Below are 18,214 nucleotides of genomic sequence, written 5' to 3' on the forward strand. Positions count from 1 at the left end.
ATAGGAGAGACCCACATTGGAAGGACTTCAGTCAGAGACTAATAGGAAGAGGGAGTAAGAAGAAAAGACTGATGATGTGGCAGGAGATTATTGAGTAAGGGCCTGGGTGAAAGAGGACCATAGGATCAAGAATATACATAAAGGGATTAGATTGAGAAGGGGTAGAGAGCAGAATTTGAGAAAGAGATGAGAGACTTATTGAGATAGTTCAGAGTGTGGCTGCAGAGTGCAGACAGGATGCAAGGTGAGGGAAGGTCTTGCTGGATGTTAGGAGTTCTTTGTAATGTTGAGAGTGGGACTGTCTCCCAAATGGGAGTGGGTGAGGACTAGCTGGCTCATGTGATGAGGCAGGGAAAGGAGCAGAAATCATAGCATATAATCGTGGATAGTTCAGTTCCATAAGAAGGGCAGAAATCCAATGCAATAGGTATTCAAAGGATGAGAGCTCAGTTACAATTAGTATATTTTTAAAAGGCTTTTTGAAGGGTGATTTTCTATGTGTATTATGTTTGAAGATGTCTAAGATATTGATATTGTAAAGTTGGGAAAGGCATTTTACCCAGAGTAAGTATTATCCACAAAGAAGGAGGCTAGAAAAGAGAATTTAGTTCTTTTTAGGGGAGAAAACCACAGATGCAGGAGTGAAGTTGGGAATCTCCTCCTGAATTTCTTTTCTTTTCTTTTTTTTTCTTTTTGAGACAGAGTCTCGCTCTGTCGCCCAGGCTGGAGTGCGGTGGCGTGATCACGACTCATTGCAACCTCCACCTCTCAGGTTTAAGTGATCCTCCTGCATCAGCCTCCCCAGTAGCTGGGACTACAGGCATATACCACCATGCTTGACTAATTTTTTTGTGTTTTTAGTCTAGATGGGATTTCTCCATGTTGGCCAGACTGCTCTTGAACTCCTGACCTCAGGTGATCCACCTGGCTTAGCCTCCCAAAGTGCTGGGATTACAGGCGTGAGTCATAGTGCCTGCTCCTCCTGTATTTCTTACTCGTTCTCCCTAAGCCTGCTTTGAGGCAGTGACTGTGGCAGCTGCTTCCCCTCCATTCTCTTCCTTGTTTTGTGAGGCTCTGGCTCCCATGTGCTGTATTGGCAGCCTTTTGATTCTGGCTGTCATGGAGTCTTCATCCATCTGGGAAGCCCGTCCAGGGCTCCAGCCCTCAACAGTGTGGTTGCTGTGGTGTCCGACATGATTTATAGAGCAACTCTGCTCCGTACAGTAGCCACTAGCACAGGACTACTTAGACTTACATTAATTAAAAAAACCAAAACAAAAAAAACTCAGTTCACAGTCACAGTAGCCACATAGCATTCAAGTGCTTCATAGTCATTATTTGACGAGTGACTACTGTATCTCACAGCACAGAATTATAGAGTATTTCCATCAACACAGAAAGTTCTACTGGACAGGGCTGTTGCAGAGAGTAGATTAAATTAAATTAAATTAAATGTTAATTTCCACCTGTGGGCTGCATGTACTGAAAGGTCACTGTGGGCATTCATGTGTCTGCCGATCGCTAGCCTCCTCAAAGGCAGGCAATGCCTTAATGCATGATTTATATTCCTGGATGCCTTTTGAATCATGTTTCAGGGAAAGGTGCTTTTGAGTGCAGTTTCAAGGGCTCATGGGTCTTGTCCCATCTCGTGATAACTTTGTGACCTTAGCCTATGAATTAAGCTCTTAGGGCCTCAGTGTCGTCATCTGTGAAAATGTGATACTGTGAATTGTTCTTATGATAAGGATCACACACGCAGACCCATGTAAAGTGGTTAGGCTGCTTTAGTTTGTTTGGCACTTGGTTGCTATTCCCGCTCACAGTCAGACTGCTGGACTTTAAATTCTGTTTCACAAGATATGGGAAGCAATGAAATCTTGTTGAAAATTTGGGGCTGTGTTACCTTGTGATGGAAACATTGTCACTCATTATAAAAGTTAAATAAGAGCCTGGCTCAGTGGCTCATGTCTATAATCCCAGCACTTGGGGAGGCTGAGGCAGGCAGATCAGTTGAGGTCAGGAGTTCAAGACCAGCCTGACCAACATGGCAAAACCGGTCTCTACTGAAAATACAAAAAAATGAGCCAGTTGTGGTGGTGCATACCTGTAATTCCAGCTACTCAGGAGGCTGAGGCATGAGAATTGCTTGAGCCGGGAGGCAGAGATTGCAGTGAACCGAGATTGCACTACTGCATTCCAGCCTGGGCGATAGAGTGAGACTCTGTCTCAAGAAAAGGTTGAATAAGATTGGTTAAAAGACATTTCATGGACTGGTTAATCATCTACTCAGGAGAAATAAAATGGGAAAAATAGGATTTATCTAAGATTAAAATTACGATAAATGTATACAGTTTTCTAAGAATCATAAAAAGTAAGATTTTTATTAAAATTCATGTTAAGAGCTAGTTTCTTTGAGTATACTTTTTATAATAATTTTAAATTTATTGTTTGTTTTAATAGTATGGAACCACCCCTTTAGTTTGGGCTGCACGAAAGGGTCATTTGGAATGTGTGAAACATTTACTGGCCATGGGAGCTGATGTGGATCAAGAAGGAGCTGTAAGTATCTTATATTTTCATGCTTGGCCATAGAAACATGTTTTTTATTTTGGAGAGAATTTATGTCTTTAGTATATGCCTAGAGAAATTTCCCTCTAGTTCTAAAATGATAGTAACAGGAAAACAAGCATTTTCTGTTACCCTAAGTATGTTATATTATAAACATATATGCTATAAATAGATGCTTTTAAGGATCTGTTGCTAATGCACACACAATTGGGGAGGCTAAAAGTATAAAGAACAGCTTTCAGTAATCCTAGTGTGATATATAGAGAGTTATGTGTCGCTTAATGACAGGGGTACATTCAGAGAAATGTGTGCTTCGGTGATTCCGCCACTGTGGGAGCATCACAGAGTGCACTTACACACATCTGGCTGGTGTAGCCTACTCCGTACCTAGGCTCTGTGGTATGGCCTGTTGCTTCTAGGCTGTAGCCTGTGCAGTGTGTTACTGTACTGAGTACTGTAGGCAGTTGTGAGACAATGGTTATTTCTTTATCTAAACATACCTAAACACAGAAAAAGTACAATGAAAGTCCAGTATCATAATCTTACGGAACTTCTGTCATATATGCCGTCTGTCATTGATCAAAATGTGCTGTGCATGACTATTTTGGTGTTTGTCCATGGTTCCTGGCTGACTGCTCCTATAACCTATGTAATATCATAAGTGACTACAGCAGTAAGAGTGTCTTTGGTTATATTTGGCCTTTTGTCCTTGGTTCTTGAAACAGCTCTGGTTCAGTTCTAGAGTGATAAAGATGAAATACAGTCTTTTGTTACTTATCACAAGCCCCTTTTAACCACACTTGAGCTTGTGTTAATGAGATTATTTTTGGAAAGTTTCTAGATAACCCCACTGGTTGAGGTGCTGGTTGCCAGGTACACCAACCATGTGCTTAGAGGGTTGGAACTCACAGCCCTAACCCAACACCTCTGGGGAGGGGAGAGGAGCTGAAGGTTGCATTGATCATCATTGACCAATGATTTAATAAATCATGCCTTCATAATGAAGCCTACATAAAAACCCAAAAGGACTGAGTTCAGGGGGCTTCCAGGAAGATGACCAAGAGCACATCCCTGTACTGGGAGGGTGGCATACCGCAACTCCATGGGGACAGAAGCTCTTGTACTCAGGACCCTTTCAGACCTCATCCTATGTATGTCTTCATCTGCCTGCTCATTTCTATCCTTTAAAATATCCCTTTTGGAAACTGGTGAATATTGCTTCCCTGAACTGTGTGAACTGCTCTAGCAAATTAATCAAACCCAAGGAGGGGATTGTGGGAGTTCTGATTTATAGCCAGTCAGTCAAACAACCTGAGCTTTCATTGGCATGGGAAGCGGGGGCAGTCTTGGGCACCGAGCACTTGCCTGTGGGGTCTGATGCTATCTCCAGGTAGGTAGCGTCAGAATTGAGTTGGAGAATTGAGTTGCAGCTGATGTCCGCTGCAGAACTGATTGCTTGCTTGATGGGTGGGGAAAAACCCCACGCATCTGATCATAGAAGTATTTAGTGTTGTAAGAATTTATGTGAAATGGAGTTTGTTTTTTCCTGTACGTAGTACAAATTGTTTAATAAACTGTTCAAATCAAATGGTTTTTAATATTGTGGAAAAATATTGTGCTGCATTAAAATATTTTTTCTTAAAAAATTTAAAATAATATTGTAATTTTGGGGATTTTTTAGCTGTGCCTTATTTTCCCTCTTCAATGAACAGATTTTAAAAAATCAGAAATCAGCTGATAGAACCCAGAAAGCTTAAAAACTGGTTAGATACATCTTACCGATTAGCGGTTTTTAATTCCTCGTTCCCCAGCCTGTGCCAGTTGTGTTGGGGAGATGAAGAAGCCTAATATCGCTTTTCCCTTGAGCCTATAAGAATATGGTTAAAGGAAGCAATATTTATGCATAAGAACAGTTAAAATAATGCAGACAGCTATTTATAGAATTAGTATATTACGTGAGTGGATCGTAAAGGATTCTGAGAGGAGATAGTACCGGATCTTGGGTCGTAGTGAAACAAGAGTAAACTCTTTCTGTCATACTTTGTGGCACACTGTCAGCCCGTTCCTCCTGTTTGCATACTGGTAGGAGCTGACTCATTGCCAGTCTTCAAGGTGTAGACCCTGTTTTCGTGCTGGTGGAGGCAGCATGGTCCGTAGGCAGCTGCAGATGCTGTACCTTCCATCTGCCTCCTCCGGACAGTTGGTCAAGTGAGCAAGTGGCTTGTTTCTATGATGATTGATGGCTCAAGAATTTGAAAGGCTGTGTTATTTTAATATGTGGGAAAATGACAGCTTAATTTTGGGGGCTGACCTAAAATATTTCTATAAGGAAATTGTATGACAGCTTGAAGTAGATGAACATCTCGAGAAGCAATTTTAATACTACTTCTGGTAGCGAGTCACATTCTTCTCTTAGTTGATTTATTGTTTGTTTATTTAGAGACAGAGTCTCATATGTTGCCTAGGCTGGTCTTGAACTCCTGGCCTCAAATGATTCTCCTGCCTTGGCCTCCTAAAGCTTTGAGATTATAGGTGTGGGCCATCATACCTGGCCTGATTTATTGTTATAAAATAGATGTACAGTTTTTACAATAATTACTTAAAATAAGAGGTTTTGAAAATGTAGTTTCTAGATCACTATGAAAGTCAAAGAGTATATTACACTTTTCTTGAAATAGCTTATGGCTATTAATTCATTGTTGACTTTAGTGTTTTTTATGGGTTTTATTACAAAGAATTCTTGAAGTCTGATTCACCTGACTTTGGATTATTTAATTTAGAATGTGTTTAGTCACCCTGTCACTATTTTATCCGTCATTACATTAGTGAGTTTGTTTGTTGATTGTAAATGAATCCAATTTCAGATTATCATTTAAATAACTGAACTTCATAATAGCACTAATGACTGAAGATCATTAATGTATTTTCAAAAACAAAAGATACCTCCTAGCCATTTTTGGTATGTTTCTTGCTATTTATTTTGGCATTTTATTATTGGAAATGACAATAATAGGCCACCTATTTGAAAACATTAGTTTTGTGATTATGGCATAAATCATATATTTTCTAGAATACACTTAATTTCTTGGGCTTGTATTTTGTTTTGTTTTTGTTGTTGTTGTTTTTAGAATTCAATGACCGCACTGATTGTGGCAGTGAAAGGAGGCTACACACAGTCAGTAAAAGAAATTTTGAAGAGGAATCCAAATGTAAACTTAACAGATAAAGACGGAAATACAGCTTTGATGATTGCATCAAAGGAGGGACATACGGAGATTGTGCAGGATCTGCTAGATGCTGGAACATATGTGAACATACCTGACAGGGTAGGTCACCTGTTTCATATTTGTCTCCTAGTGGCGAAGTGGATGAAAGATGACCCTAGTGTCTTACTACCTTTCAAAATTCTCATGCATCACATAAACTTGTTTTAAGACAAGTTTATTTCTGCCTTTGAAACTAGTAAGTTAAAAACTGTTTGATCGTTCTGAAAAATATGCTTTTTAATTTTTGTCAAATAATGTTGTTATCGAAAATGTCACATGTACTATTAGTCTGTAACTGACCTTGATGTGTCACTGTAGATGTGCTTTCTTGTGCCCTAACTTCTCTGCGCTCACATTTACTGATCCACCTCTACCTGAACTCTCCACTTGAATGTCTAATTGGCCTCTTAAACTTACAGCAAAACAGATGCCTTGTTTTTTTCACCCCAAACCTGCTTTTCCCTCATTCTCTGTCTCAGCAAGTGGTACCACCATTCCCCTCTTGTTGAAGCCCCAAATCCTGTGCCTTAGCCTTGATTTCTCTCTTTTCCTCATCTGCTCTCTAGCAGGCTCTTGTTGACTTTACTCCAAAACAAATCCTTTATCTGTCCACCTGTCTTCATTCCACTATCACCTCCCAGCTGAAGCCACTGTCTCTGGTGGTGCTACTGTTAAAGCAGCAGCTTTGCAACTGGGTTCTCCACTCTAATCTTGGAGTGATCTTTAAAACAATAAATCTCGTGTGTACTTCTTTGTTTAAAGCCATCCAAGACTTCCTGTTGCACTGAGGATGAATGTTATCTTTTTAGTTTATAGACATGACATGACATTGTTTTTGCCTAAGCTGTCTCCCAACTTTGTACCCCTCTTCTGCCAGTTTTCATAGCCTGCAGCTGTGTTTGCTTCTTTCCCTTTCTTGAATGCCCTGAGCTTGTTCCTGCTGTGGGTCCTTTGCCACACCTATGCTCTTAGTCTGGAACGCTGATCTTGTGGTTGGCTCCTTCTTGTCCTTCCCACCTGGGCTTCAATGTTACCTCCTTGGAAGGGTCTTCAACTACTCAATCCAAAGTAGCTACCTCATCACTTTTTTTGAGACAGGATCTTGTTCTTTTACGCAGGCTGGAGTGCAATGGTGTGATCACAGCTCACTGTGGCCTCAACTTCCTAGACTCAAGCGATCCTCCTTGCCTCAGCCTCCCAAGTAGCTGGGACTATAGGTGCATGCCACCACGCCTGGCTAATTCTTGTTTTGAGAGACAGGGTCTCACTATGTTGACCAGGCTGGTCTCGAACTCCTGGCCTCTAGTGATTCTCCTGCCTTGGCCTCTCAAAGAGGTAAGATTACAGGCATAGGCCATCATGCCCAGCCTACCTGGTAGTCACTTTCTAGAACATTACCTTATTTTATTTGCATAGTGTTTGTGTGATTTTTTTGTTTATTGTATGTTGTCTTCTCTGCCAGGCTATAAATTCTTCCAGAGGTAGGACCCTGTCTGTCTTGTTTCCTAGTACCTAGAAAGGCGGATGGCACATTTAGAGGTTTACTAGTCTGCACCCATGTTAATGCTAATGTTTCCAACTAAAATTTGTCTGCCTTGGGTTTATTTCTGCTATAAATGTGGTAGTTAAGACACTACATCATGGTGCTGAGCTTAATAACCCCTAAGGACCTGCATCCTGATTTATGTCATAGTACTTTTGAGGTCCACTCAGGATTGAATTGAGCTGCAACTCGTGGGCTCATTCAACTCAAAAGACTACAACTGATTTTTAAGTTAGCAGTAAATAATAAAATATTTATGCCCATTTCCAAAATAGCTGTTTCCAGTATTTTAAGTATAGGAAGGTATAACTAAAAATGATTGTTGCTTGGTGAATATAGTTCCTGGGGAGAGCGATGTCCTCATGAGGTCGTGAACTTAGTCTTATGCTGGGGAATGAGTCAGTCCTGATGCACTACTGGCCTGTAACTGCCAAATCCACTAGGTTTTCATAGATGCTGCTCGGGGAACTGTCTCCCTTAATTAAATGTGGCTGTGGATTCATTGATAGTTTTAGCTTTATAGCTTCGTTTTTTAGAGTTCATGGCTTTCGTCGTATAGCATTATTCCAAGAGATTTTTACTATGTGATTTTAAAATGTTCATCTGGTTCACTGACAGCCACAGTGTTATTGTAGTTCATTTACATGTGTAACAGGCGGTTACCTTCAAAGAGAATAGGTTATTGTTCTGGGTAACAGGTCTTTCTAAACTTTGTTTAGGAATTTCAGTCCTCATTTTGGGGCATAAAATCCTCTGTCCCTTACTCTGATGTCTGTTAATATCAGGTATTCATATTGGTTAAGTAATATTTTTCTCTTATTTAGAGATAGACTTTTTCCAAGAAATTTTTAGAAAAAAATATGAAAACATGATTAATTTGAACTTCAGAAGAGTGCTTATTTGTTGTCAATTCACTTTTTTTTTTTTTTCTGTCTTCTTAGAGTGGGGATACTGTATTGATTGGCGCTGTCAGAGGTGGTCATGTTGAAATTGTTCGAGCGCTTCTCCAAAAATACGCTGATATAGACATTAGAGGACAGGTATGTGTGATTACAGTGCAGTTGCTATCTTAGAGTATAATTGGATGTAAATGTTGACTGATCATAATGTTATTCTTCCCACTTTCCTATGGAGATAAACTTGTAAACCCTAGTACGTTTAACAGGCGTATATTATTACTAAATTTCACTGCCATTATTGTAAAATTTCTATATTAATGTCGAGTTAAATGTAGATAGAGGTAAACCAAAAAAGCTCATGTTTTTAGAATATACTGTCCTTACTAATGTGTATATATAGATTCAGTCCTCAAAACTATAATGAGTAGTTAGTGATACTGAGAGAGTCAGTGGCCCTTTGAATATCTGGTACTTACTTATTTTCTTTAATGTTTTCTCCCTGTTTTGTCTTCTTCCTCCATCTGCTGTTCTTCTATTGTTGTTGTTTTATTTTCTTCTCCTTTTTCTCCACTGTGCCTGCCTTTCCTAGGACCACTTGGTAGTCCTATGGACATTGCTTAAGGCAATCATAGTTCATAGAACCACAAAGGTTATTAATTTTAGATAAAAGCCTTGCCCACAGTTGTGAATTTATCAAATACTTCACGAGCTTTAGACTTTAGAAAAAGTTCTTGGTGTCTCATTTTGTTGTTGGACAGTATACATTTCTGCTCATTTTTTTCTTGTATTTGGCCAAAAATCTCTTGTATCCAAATCCATTTTTGGATCAAACTATAACCATTATGCCAAATGTTATGGGGGAATTAACAAGGGCCCCTTGTCTTTAAGACACATATATTTTAATTTGAAAGATTTTAGTTTGTTTATTTTTATGCTTTTATTTAACATAAAAAGTGAAGCCACAAGATGATATATGATTGATTGCTTAGCATAAGGTTCAAGTATGAGTCTTGAGGTGGGGAAAGAAGGCCTTAAGGTCAGGGGCTTTTGGAAGAAGGTAGAACTCGAGCTAAGTTTGAAGATGAGTTGGATTTAGATAGGTGAAGAGCCTGGCCGGGTGGCTGATGCCTGTAATCCCAGGCTGAGGTGGGAAGATCTCTTGAGCCCAGGAGTTTGAGGTTATAGTGAGCTGTGACCATGCCACTGCACTCCAGTCTGGGTGACAGAGTAAGACCTTTTCTCTTAAAAAAAAAAAGAAAAAAGAAAAAAGAAAAGGAAAGCCAGGTGTTTCAGGCAAGGGGAGTGGTAATAGGATGAGAAAATTAGAAAGTGAAAGACTGCATTTCATAGCTGGCGAATGAATCATTTGGCATTGGGCAGTGGGGAGGTAGGCATGGTGGGGAAAGGTGGAGAAATGAAATGGGAAGGGAGGTAGGGCCTGACAAGTTTGAGTTGGGCAGCTAGTGTGCATTTTTTAGAAGAGAAACACTGTTGGGGAAATTTTGGTATTAGGAACTTAATGTGGCTGCTGCAAAAAGTCATTCATTATCTCCTGGGTTAAAATAACATTGCCGCTAAAAGTTGGATTCTAGGTCACCTATTTGGACTTTTACCTAACTACCTTTCGTCTGGGAGTCCTCTTCTGTGTTTGAATTTGGTTTTTGTTGTTCTCTAGTTCTACTTTCAAGGTCTATATGGATTGATTTTTGGGTTTTGAGCTAGATAAGATTTTAAAGATCTCATCAAGGCAATATAGGGGTATGGGATGGATGGAAATTAAGAAAGCTAAAAATGATAATGCCTTATATTTGTGAAGTACATTTTCGTGCATTATCTTTTGAAAAATTGGGCAATACCTACAGCATGTTACAGATGAAAATCTAAGGGTCCAAGACTTGTCCAAGTTTATGGAGTGCAGGTATTGATGACTCCTAATCCAGTGTGTGTTCCTGAAATCTGATAACATTACAAAAGTATAGTTTACTTTATTAACTATGTGGGATTACTACTTTTTAGATTAAGTAATATGAAGTTTTCCTAGACTTCTTTCACAAAGAATTCCCAAAAGTAACTTCAAGATAGCATAAGGATTAATAGCACTTCCTACCATGCTGCCTGTTGGAATGCTTTCTGACAGAAATGATGTTTTGTATTTACAAGTGACAGCTTTAAATATTGTATCTTACATGAAGTGATTGTGTTTTTTTCATTATCTAGGACAATAAAACTGCTTTGTATTGGGCTGTTGAGAAAGGAAATGCAACAATGGTGAGAGATATCTTACAGTGCAATCCTGACACTGAAATATGCACCAAGGTATAAGTGGCATTTCTATTCTGTTATTAGCAGCACCTCATGCTGAATGTTAGTACTGCTCATTTTATTTCAGTCGTCTTTGTTTGATGTTAGAGTTACACTGATTTTACTGGTAATATTCCCTGTCAAATTGAGGAATAACTTTGTATCCTTGCAGGATTTGTGTATTCATAGCAAAATATAGTGTGATATTTGTTATTTCAATTAAATACTTTTCAGAAAGTGCAATATCAGCTATTCATAAGTTGTTATTATTTGGACAGATCATTTCCCCCAAATTCATTTATGCTGCTGTTACCTGAGAGGCAGAACACATTCCTTTGTGGGGAGATTGCGTGTGCTCAGGAGTTCCAGGCCAGCCTGGGCAATAGAGTGAGACCCTGTCTCTTTAAATGAATATGTAAACAACCATTGTGACTGGTGGTTGGTTCCCTACACTAGCCACTTTCAACTATTTTACTCAAATCATGTAAAAAATACAAAATTATCTAATACTGTGGTCTCCTGTTTAGCCTATGTGTAATAGTTTTCTATGGGGAAAATATATTTGGAATTCTGGGTTGATATGACAGGAATTCTTAATGAATAAAGCAAAATTATAGAGTCACCCATAAGACAATCCCATGTCATCTGCTGTAGATCAGGACCAGCCAATTTCTAACTCAATGATGGTACTTCTAGTACCCCAGGGTAGAAAATTTCTGAGATACCTTCTGGTTTGCAGGTGGCTCCTTAATCCTCTTTTTTCTTTTTCTTTTGGACCTTGGTGTCAGCCAGGGTGACTACCTGTGGCTTCTGATGAGATTTTTGTCTAACTAAGTGCTGAATTGTGGTCTCTTCTTGCTTCCCTTCCTTTGGTTTTGAAAGCAATCATGAACTTTTTTGAGGTTTTCTGAAGGCATACTGCTTGTTTCAAAGGTTTCACTGAGAACTGAAGTGATATTGGTATACATTTCTGAAAAACTCTGGACACTGGCTTACCTGGATGTTGACAGGCTGGGCTGTGGGTTGGCTGGTGGGGAGAACGGGAAGTAGCCTCTGGAGGGGAGCTGCCCCAGGTCAGTGGTAGAACCTGGGGAAGGGCAGAAGCAGCCACTGCTGCCGGCTGTAGCTTACGAGCAGGTGGGGCAGGTCCCACACCTGGCTACGTGATTTAAAGTCACTTTGATACAAATGAGTGGTTGTAAAGGAAAAACATTTTTTTGTTGTTTGCTTTTATGTTTTCTTGAGGGGGTTTTAAATATAGACTGTTACCAGAGTCAGATATTTCTTGACATGTGCATTTGTATGACATAAACACAGGAGTCAAACTATTAATCTGGCAAATGTTCTTATTTGTGCCCACAGGATGGTGAGACGCCACTTATAAAGGCTACTAAGATGAGAAATATTGAAGTGGTGGAGCTGCTACTAGATAAAGGCGCGAAAGTGTCTGCTGTAGATAAGGTGAAACATCTGTGCGGAGAGAACACTGTATGGACAGCTGTTGGTAGACTGACCTCTGTATGGAGGGGATTTAATGGGGATCTGATTTTAGGTTGTGTGGGGAGAGATGACTTGCTGGGGATGTCTGTGTGGGATTTGGATCCCACACAGTAGCACGCTGAGAAGTGGGCAGGCTCAGTGTGCTGTTAATGCAGCTGCTTCCCATTTTCCTTCTATGGCTCACAGCAGCTGTGGGGCACTGCCATTGACCACCACATGAGGAGGAGGCTCCGCCTTCATCAGGGTAGAGCTTGTTGCAGATAAACAGGAGGAAAGAATGCACAGGGGCTGGAGGAGGCCGACTCTCAAAGCAGACGGCATTAATGTTCACTGACAGGAGATAATGTGTTTGTTCTGCTGCATGTCCTTGCTTTAGCCTTTTAGAGAAATTTTTGTATTTTCTATAATAAGTTTAGCTCTAAGTGACTTAATACTTCATATAGATTTGATTTTTCATTTTAGTTTCTTTTTGTTTTAAACAAGCTTATTTCTTTCTGTACTTTAAACTGATTTTCCCCCAGAGTAAACTAATTGATGTATGAAGTAAGAAATAATATTGTAAATTTTCTCCTCTGATGAATAATATGATTAGGGCTTTACTAATTAATAACAGATTGAAGTTTGTTTTTCTGTTAGTTATAAGGCAGTTAAACAAAAACAGAGAGTCAAGAATCAATGCATTTGTGTTTCATTTTGCTAAGTTACAATATTATTTTAAAACATGAAAGCACCTCCCCCGTCATTACCATATTAACATAATGTCATATCAAAGAAAGGAAACTTTAATATTAAAGATTAGAAGATATAAAGTCAAAGAAGAGTTTTCAAAATGGAGTATGTGTAGCTTTCTAGAAAATTTCTTATAATGCCTGTTTTTCTCAATCTGCCATTGACTCATCTGACACTGGTCCCCCAATTTGCGATATAGAACCACCAGACTCTTCAAGGTTCCATATAGCCTTGTTAATTATATAATATGCTATTTTAAGTAATTGCATTATACTAATTCATAAGTTTCTTGAAGGCCTCTGCCTTGGTATTCTTTTGTGTGTTGCTGTGCCCAGAGTCAGCACATGATACTTGTTGACAAATACACATGATAGTTGCAACAGTTGCTCATTCATGAACACATCTTACTGAGGATGGGTAAAGTACTATCCTGCTAGAATTTGGGATACACACTTATGAAAGTCTTGAACCTGGATCTTCATAGAGAATTTCATAAAAACAATTTTAAAAGTGGTGATTAATGTTATTTTTACCTTGCCCATCACTGCTTTCTGATTATTTTCAGCCTGTCAGCCAAGTGTGCTGATATCCTCCCTGCATTTATAGAATTTTTTTATCTGGCAGAAATGCTGCTGCTGCTGTTTTGTCTTCTCACAGGTTTGGGGATGAGAATTAGAATTGAGATGTGAAAATAAGATGAAATTGGGTTTGGATATGTTTAGTTTGAGGGCTGATAAGACATTCAGTCGTCTGTGGCCAGTAGACATTGGGAAATCTAGTATTGGAATCTGGGCAAGGAATCAAGGCCGGTGATGGAAATTTGGCAGTTAGTTACTAGGATAGAGAGTTGCATGGGAGTGACTAAGATGATCAGTGTGAAGAAAGATGAAAGCTGCAGTCAAAAATGGACTTCTCTTATGCTGTGTGTCATACTGCAGTTTTTAAATTGTGCATGTTTATTCGGTCTCTTCCTATTACAACATAAGCTACTTAAGGTCAGCAACTGTTTTGTCTTTCATCTTTATATCCTCTAAAGTACAAAGCACAGAACCTTGCGTATAGTGAACTTCGTGCATAGTTATGGTGCCACACTTTTTAGGACATGGGAGGAGAGTCTAGAAGATGAAAAGATCAAGATAAGGTCGTGCCTTGGAAGCCACAGGAAGAATGTGTAGGTCATTTTCATTTAGTGTCCTGGAGATCAGTGTGGATGAGAACCAATAATTTAATTTGTTAAGGTGTTTGTGAAGCAACCAGTAGGAGAGCACTTTGCAGCCCGAAGAGGGCTTTTGAAATTTACATGTTAGCTTTCATTTAGTGTTGGATGTGAACACTCATGTGATTGGAGATCCTAATATGGAGAGAAGGTGGGTTGATAGGGAAAAGTGAAAGGTGAGGAGAGTGGAAAGGTGAGGAGAATGGAAGAGTTGAGGAGAGAGTTGGAGGAGGATAGCTGTACCTAGAGGACTCAGGTTGAGAATGTAGAGTGATGAGATTTAAGGGTTCACTGTGGCAAATGGTTGACAAAGGTTACTGGAGCTGGCAAGATTTCTTGTGTTAGATGGCTATCAGCATGGATTGTAAGGCTTTCTAGACAAATGAAGAGAGCTGTGAAATAGAATTTAAATTAGTTGAGGAAGGTAGTTGACATCCTTGGACAGTAAATATTTGGATGATGGAGGGATACAAATGAAGTGGACCCAAGGCCTAGGAGGAGCTGCAGGGAGAAAGCCTGTTGCTTCTCCTCTTTCACTGAGTTAAGGGAAGGAGAAAAGAATGACCTTCATTCTAGAGGGCTGTGGGAGAAATAATATCTGAGCAAAGCTGGGTGAGGAGCTACAGAAAGAAATTATGGGGAAGATAGAGATAAAAATTCATATTATATATGTGCTTTATGTGAAAAATAAGAAAAGTTCAGAGTTTATTTTACAGAAACATGGATGTTGTTACTCTGCACACTGTATACAAAGATAAGAACGTTCAAGCTTCCTGCTATTATTTCACAGAAAGGAGACACTCCCTTGCATATTGCTATTCGTGGAAGGAGCCGGAAACTGGCAGAACTGCTTTTAAGAAATCCCAAAGATGGGCGATTACTTTATAGGCCCAACAAAGCAGGCGAGACTCCTTACAATATTGACTGTAGCCATCAGAAGAGTATTTTAACTCAAATATTTGGAGCCAGTAAGTATTGAGTTTTTCTCCGAACTGAGCTTTTAAATAATGAATGTTCCATTAAAAAGTATGGAAAATAAGGCCAGGCATGGTGACTCATGCCTGTAATCCCAGCACTTGAGGAGGCCGAGGCAGGAGGATTGCCTGAGCGCAGGAGTTTGAGACAAGCCTGGGCGGTACAGTGAGGCCTCATCTCTACAAAAAATTTAAAAAAGAGCTGAGTGTGGTGGTGTGCCTGTAGTCCTAGCTTCTTGGGAGGCTGAGGTGGGAGGATCTCTTGAGCCAGGGAGATGGAGATTGCTGTAAGCCAAGATCGTACCACTACACTGGGTCTCCCTCTGTTGCCCAGGCTGGAGTACAGTGATGCAGTCATAGCTCACGGCAACCTCAAATTCCTGGGCTCAAGCGATCCTCCCACCTCAGCCTCCTGAGTACTTGGAACTACAGGCCCATGCCACCACACCCAGCTAATTTTTTATTTTTTTTTGTAGAGACGAGGGCTTGCCATGTTCCCTAGTCTGGGGCCAAGCGATCCTCCCACCTTGGCCTCCCAAAGTGCTGGGATTACAGACATGAGCCACTGTGCCTGGCCATGATTCTATTTTTTTAAGATTTTTGTATTTTAAAATATTTTTTCTTATTATAATAGTAATGTGCACTAATTACATTTCAGGAATGAAAATGTAAGTATAGCAGAAAGTGAAAATTCCCCATTATCCCCTATCTCCCAACTTGTAATTGTTTAAATGACCCTCCAGGCTTTTCTTTATGCTTATAAAAATGTTATATACTATATAGTTTTAAAAAATAAAAATTGAGTTATACTATGTTACAAAAGCTTAATGTATCATATTTTAATTATTGCATAATTTTTCATCATAGTACATTGAGTTCTCTGTTGGTGAATATTTAGTTTTGCTAACAATTAGTGCTGCAGCGAACACCTTTGTACATATATTCGTTGACTCTTATTTCTAGGATTTTTTTTCTTTCTTTTGAAAATAGTATTAGAGATTCAGGGGGTACAATTAGGATTATTTTCTTAGGGTAAATTCCCACAAGTAGAATTCCTAAGTCAATGGATGCCAGTAGTTTCGATACGCTTTCCAAAATGGTTGTAAAAATTTCTTCTCCCTCTGGCAGTGTAAGATACCACAATTCCCCACAAGTTTGCTAGCACTGGGTATTTCCAGCCTCTTACTCTTTGCAAATCAGATAAATAAGAAAAAAAAAATCTAATTTCAATTTGTGTTTTAAAATTATTAGTGAAATTGAGATCTTGTAATATATTTATAGGCTATTGCTTCTGAGCCTTTTGGCTTAGATAATATGTAATATATTCATAGGCTACTTGTATTCTTGCCAGTTTCCTTTTAGTATCCTTTGTCCACTTTTTAGTTTTCAATATTAAAAAAAAATTGATGTAAGAGTCTTTCTGTGTTATGGATATTGATCCTGGGTGTGTCCTATGTGCTGCATTCCCCTCTCCTCAGCATACTCTTGGTTGATGGTCATGGATTTTTATTCCGCATTCAAAAGTTTTACATTTTTGTAGTTAATTCATTAGTCTTTTCCTGCAGTTCTGGCCTTAGTATTACATTGAGAAAGAAAAGCCTTTTTAAACAAAGATTTTTAAAGTTTCTCCTGTATTTTCTTCTATTACTTCTATGGTTTTACTTTTTTCTACTTAATTTTTTAATGTTTCAGAAAATTTTGTTAAGGCTATGAGGTATGTAGCATTTTAATTTAATTTTTTTCATGAATGATTAAACTTTCCCAACACCACTTACTAATTCATCCTTTCCTGCCTTATTTGAAATGCCACTTATGTTAATATCCTATATGAGTTCCAGAATGTTCAAATTATTGTTTTACATTTTTATTCTCCAGTGACAACTACCCTTCAGTAGTCTTTATTATTTTTTTCCTGTTCTTACATGTTCTTCTTTCCTTTCAATTAAAACAAAATTCTCATGGGTTTTTAATTAGAACTACCTTGAAGTGACAGAATAATTTGGGAGAATTGCTGAACCTTTCTGCTTGGAATCATAGAATGTTTCTTTTTCTCTTACCTATTATGCTCTTCAGTAACATTTTGTAACTTTCTTTGTATAGGTATTACACATATTAAATTTATTTTACATACTCATTTGTGTTAATCATCATATGTTACTGATTCTGAAATGCACACTGTTCCCATAATTTAACATCTCTGAAATTGGTATGTGTCTTGTAAGTGATGGACAAGAAAGCATGATGTCACAATTTGGCAGCATTTTGTTCTTTCTTAGTTATATATAAAAAGATGTATCTCATAATTAATAGGTATCTTAAGTTCTATGAAATATGATAGTAATTTAAGAATCTCTGAAACTTTTTTTTTTAAATTTTAAATCAGGTAGCCTTCCAAGTCAGAGTAGGCTCAGAGACTCCCTGAAACTGTCTTTACATGGTTATAAACATTTGAAATAATTTTTTCCTTTCTAATCAAGTAAACAATAAATGAAAATATTGTTCCTTTCTAATAGTAATTCCACTGTTTAACGTAAGATATGATGTGTTTTAATTACAGGACACTTATCTCCTACTGAAACAGATGGTGACATGCTTGGGTATGATTTATATAGCAGTGCCCTAGCAGATATTCTCAGTGAGCCGACCATGCAGCCACCTATTTGTGTGGGGTTATATGCACAGTGGGGAAGTGGGAAATCTTTCTTACTCAAGAAACTAGAAGGTAAAGAGCTTGCTTATACAAAGTCTGTATATGTAAAACAAGGTTTTCTCTGGGGATTTTTCTGAAATAAAGAGGAAGACCGCTTTCTGTATGAGCATGTGTGTTACACGGTTTACTGAGATGAACTCCCCTCTGGTTGGTCCTTCACATGGTCATTTGAGTTCTCTTTCTAAAGCAGATCCAGTTGTGTGATAAACCTACATAAAAACCCTTGCTGGCAGGTTTTTTTGGGCCCTTCACAGACTTGTCAGTTTGCATGGTCCCACCTGCCAGTACCACCTCTGGCATGTGCCCCAGCTTCAGTCACAGAGGACTGTTTGCTCTTGCAAGAACAGACCAGACGTGTTTCCCAGGTTGCTCCCTCTATAAGCAGCTTCTTAGCTGGCCTCACTACCACCCACCTAACACGTATGCCTTTTGCTTGGCAAAATCTTGCTCGTTCTTCAAGGATAGGTTTCAGTATTACCTGTAAAAATTTCCCAGAGTTTTGTACAAA

General features: G+C 38.8%; 1 protein-coding gene across 46 annotated transcripts in view; it reads left to right on the forward strand.

Moving 5' to 3' along the window:
* KIDINS220 (kinase D interacting substrate 220) overlaps nucleotides 1–18,214 on the forward strand; it is a 117,680-nt gene that overhangs the window by 28,729 nt on the left and 70,737 nt on the right. For all 46 annotated transcript variants that reach the window (XM_045369842.3, XM_045369843.3, XM_074012404.1 and 43 more), the window contains 7 exons: nucleotides 2,461–2,559; nucleotides 5,697–5,894; nucleotides 8,319–8,417; nucleotides 10,494–10,592; nucleotides 11,940–12,038; nucleotides 14,813–14,990; nucleotides 17,554–17,718. In XM_045369842.3, coding sequence (XP_045225777.1) covers nucleotides 2,461–2,559; nucleotides 5,697–5,894; nucleotides 8,319–8,417; nucleotides 10,494–10,592; nucleotides 11,940–12,038; nucleotides 14,813–14,990; nucleotides 17,554–17,718 — 937 coding nt within the window. The remainder of the gene's footprint in view (nucleotides 1–2,460; nucleotides 2,560–5,696; nucleotides 5,895–8,318; nucleotides 8,418–10,493; nucleotides 10,593–11,939; nucleotides 12,039–14,812; nucleotides 14,991–17,553; nucleotides 17,719–18,214) is intronic.

This window comes from Macaca fascicularis, chromosome 13 (genome assembly GCF_037993035.2).
Source record: "Macaca fascicularis isolate 582-1 chromosome 13, T2T-MFA8v1.1".
In the NCBI taxonomy this organism is placed as follows: Eukaryota; Metazoa; Chordata; class Mammalia; order Primates; family Cercopithecidae; genus Macaca; species Macaca fascicularis.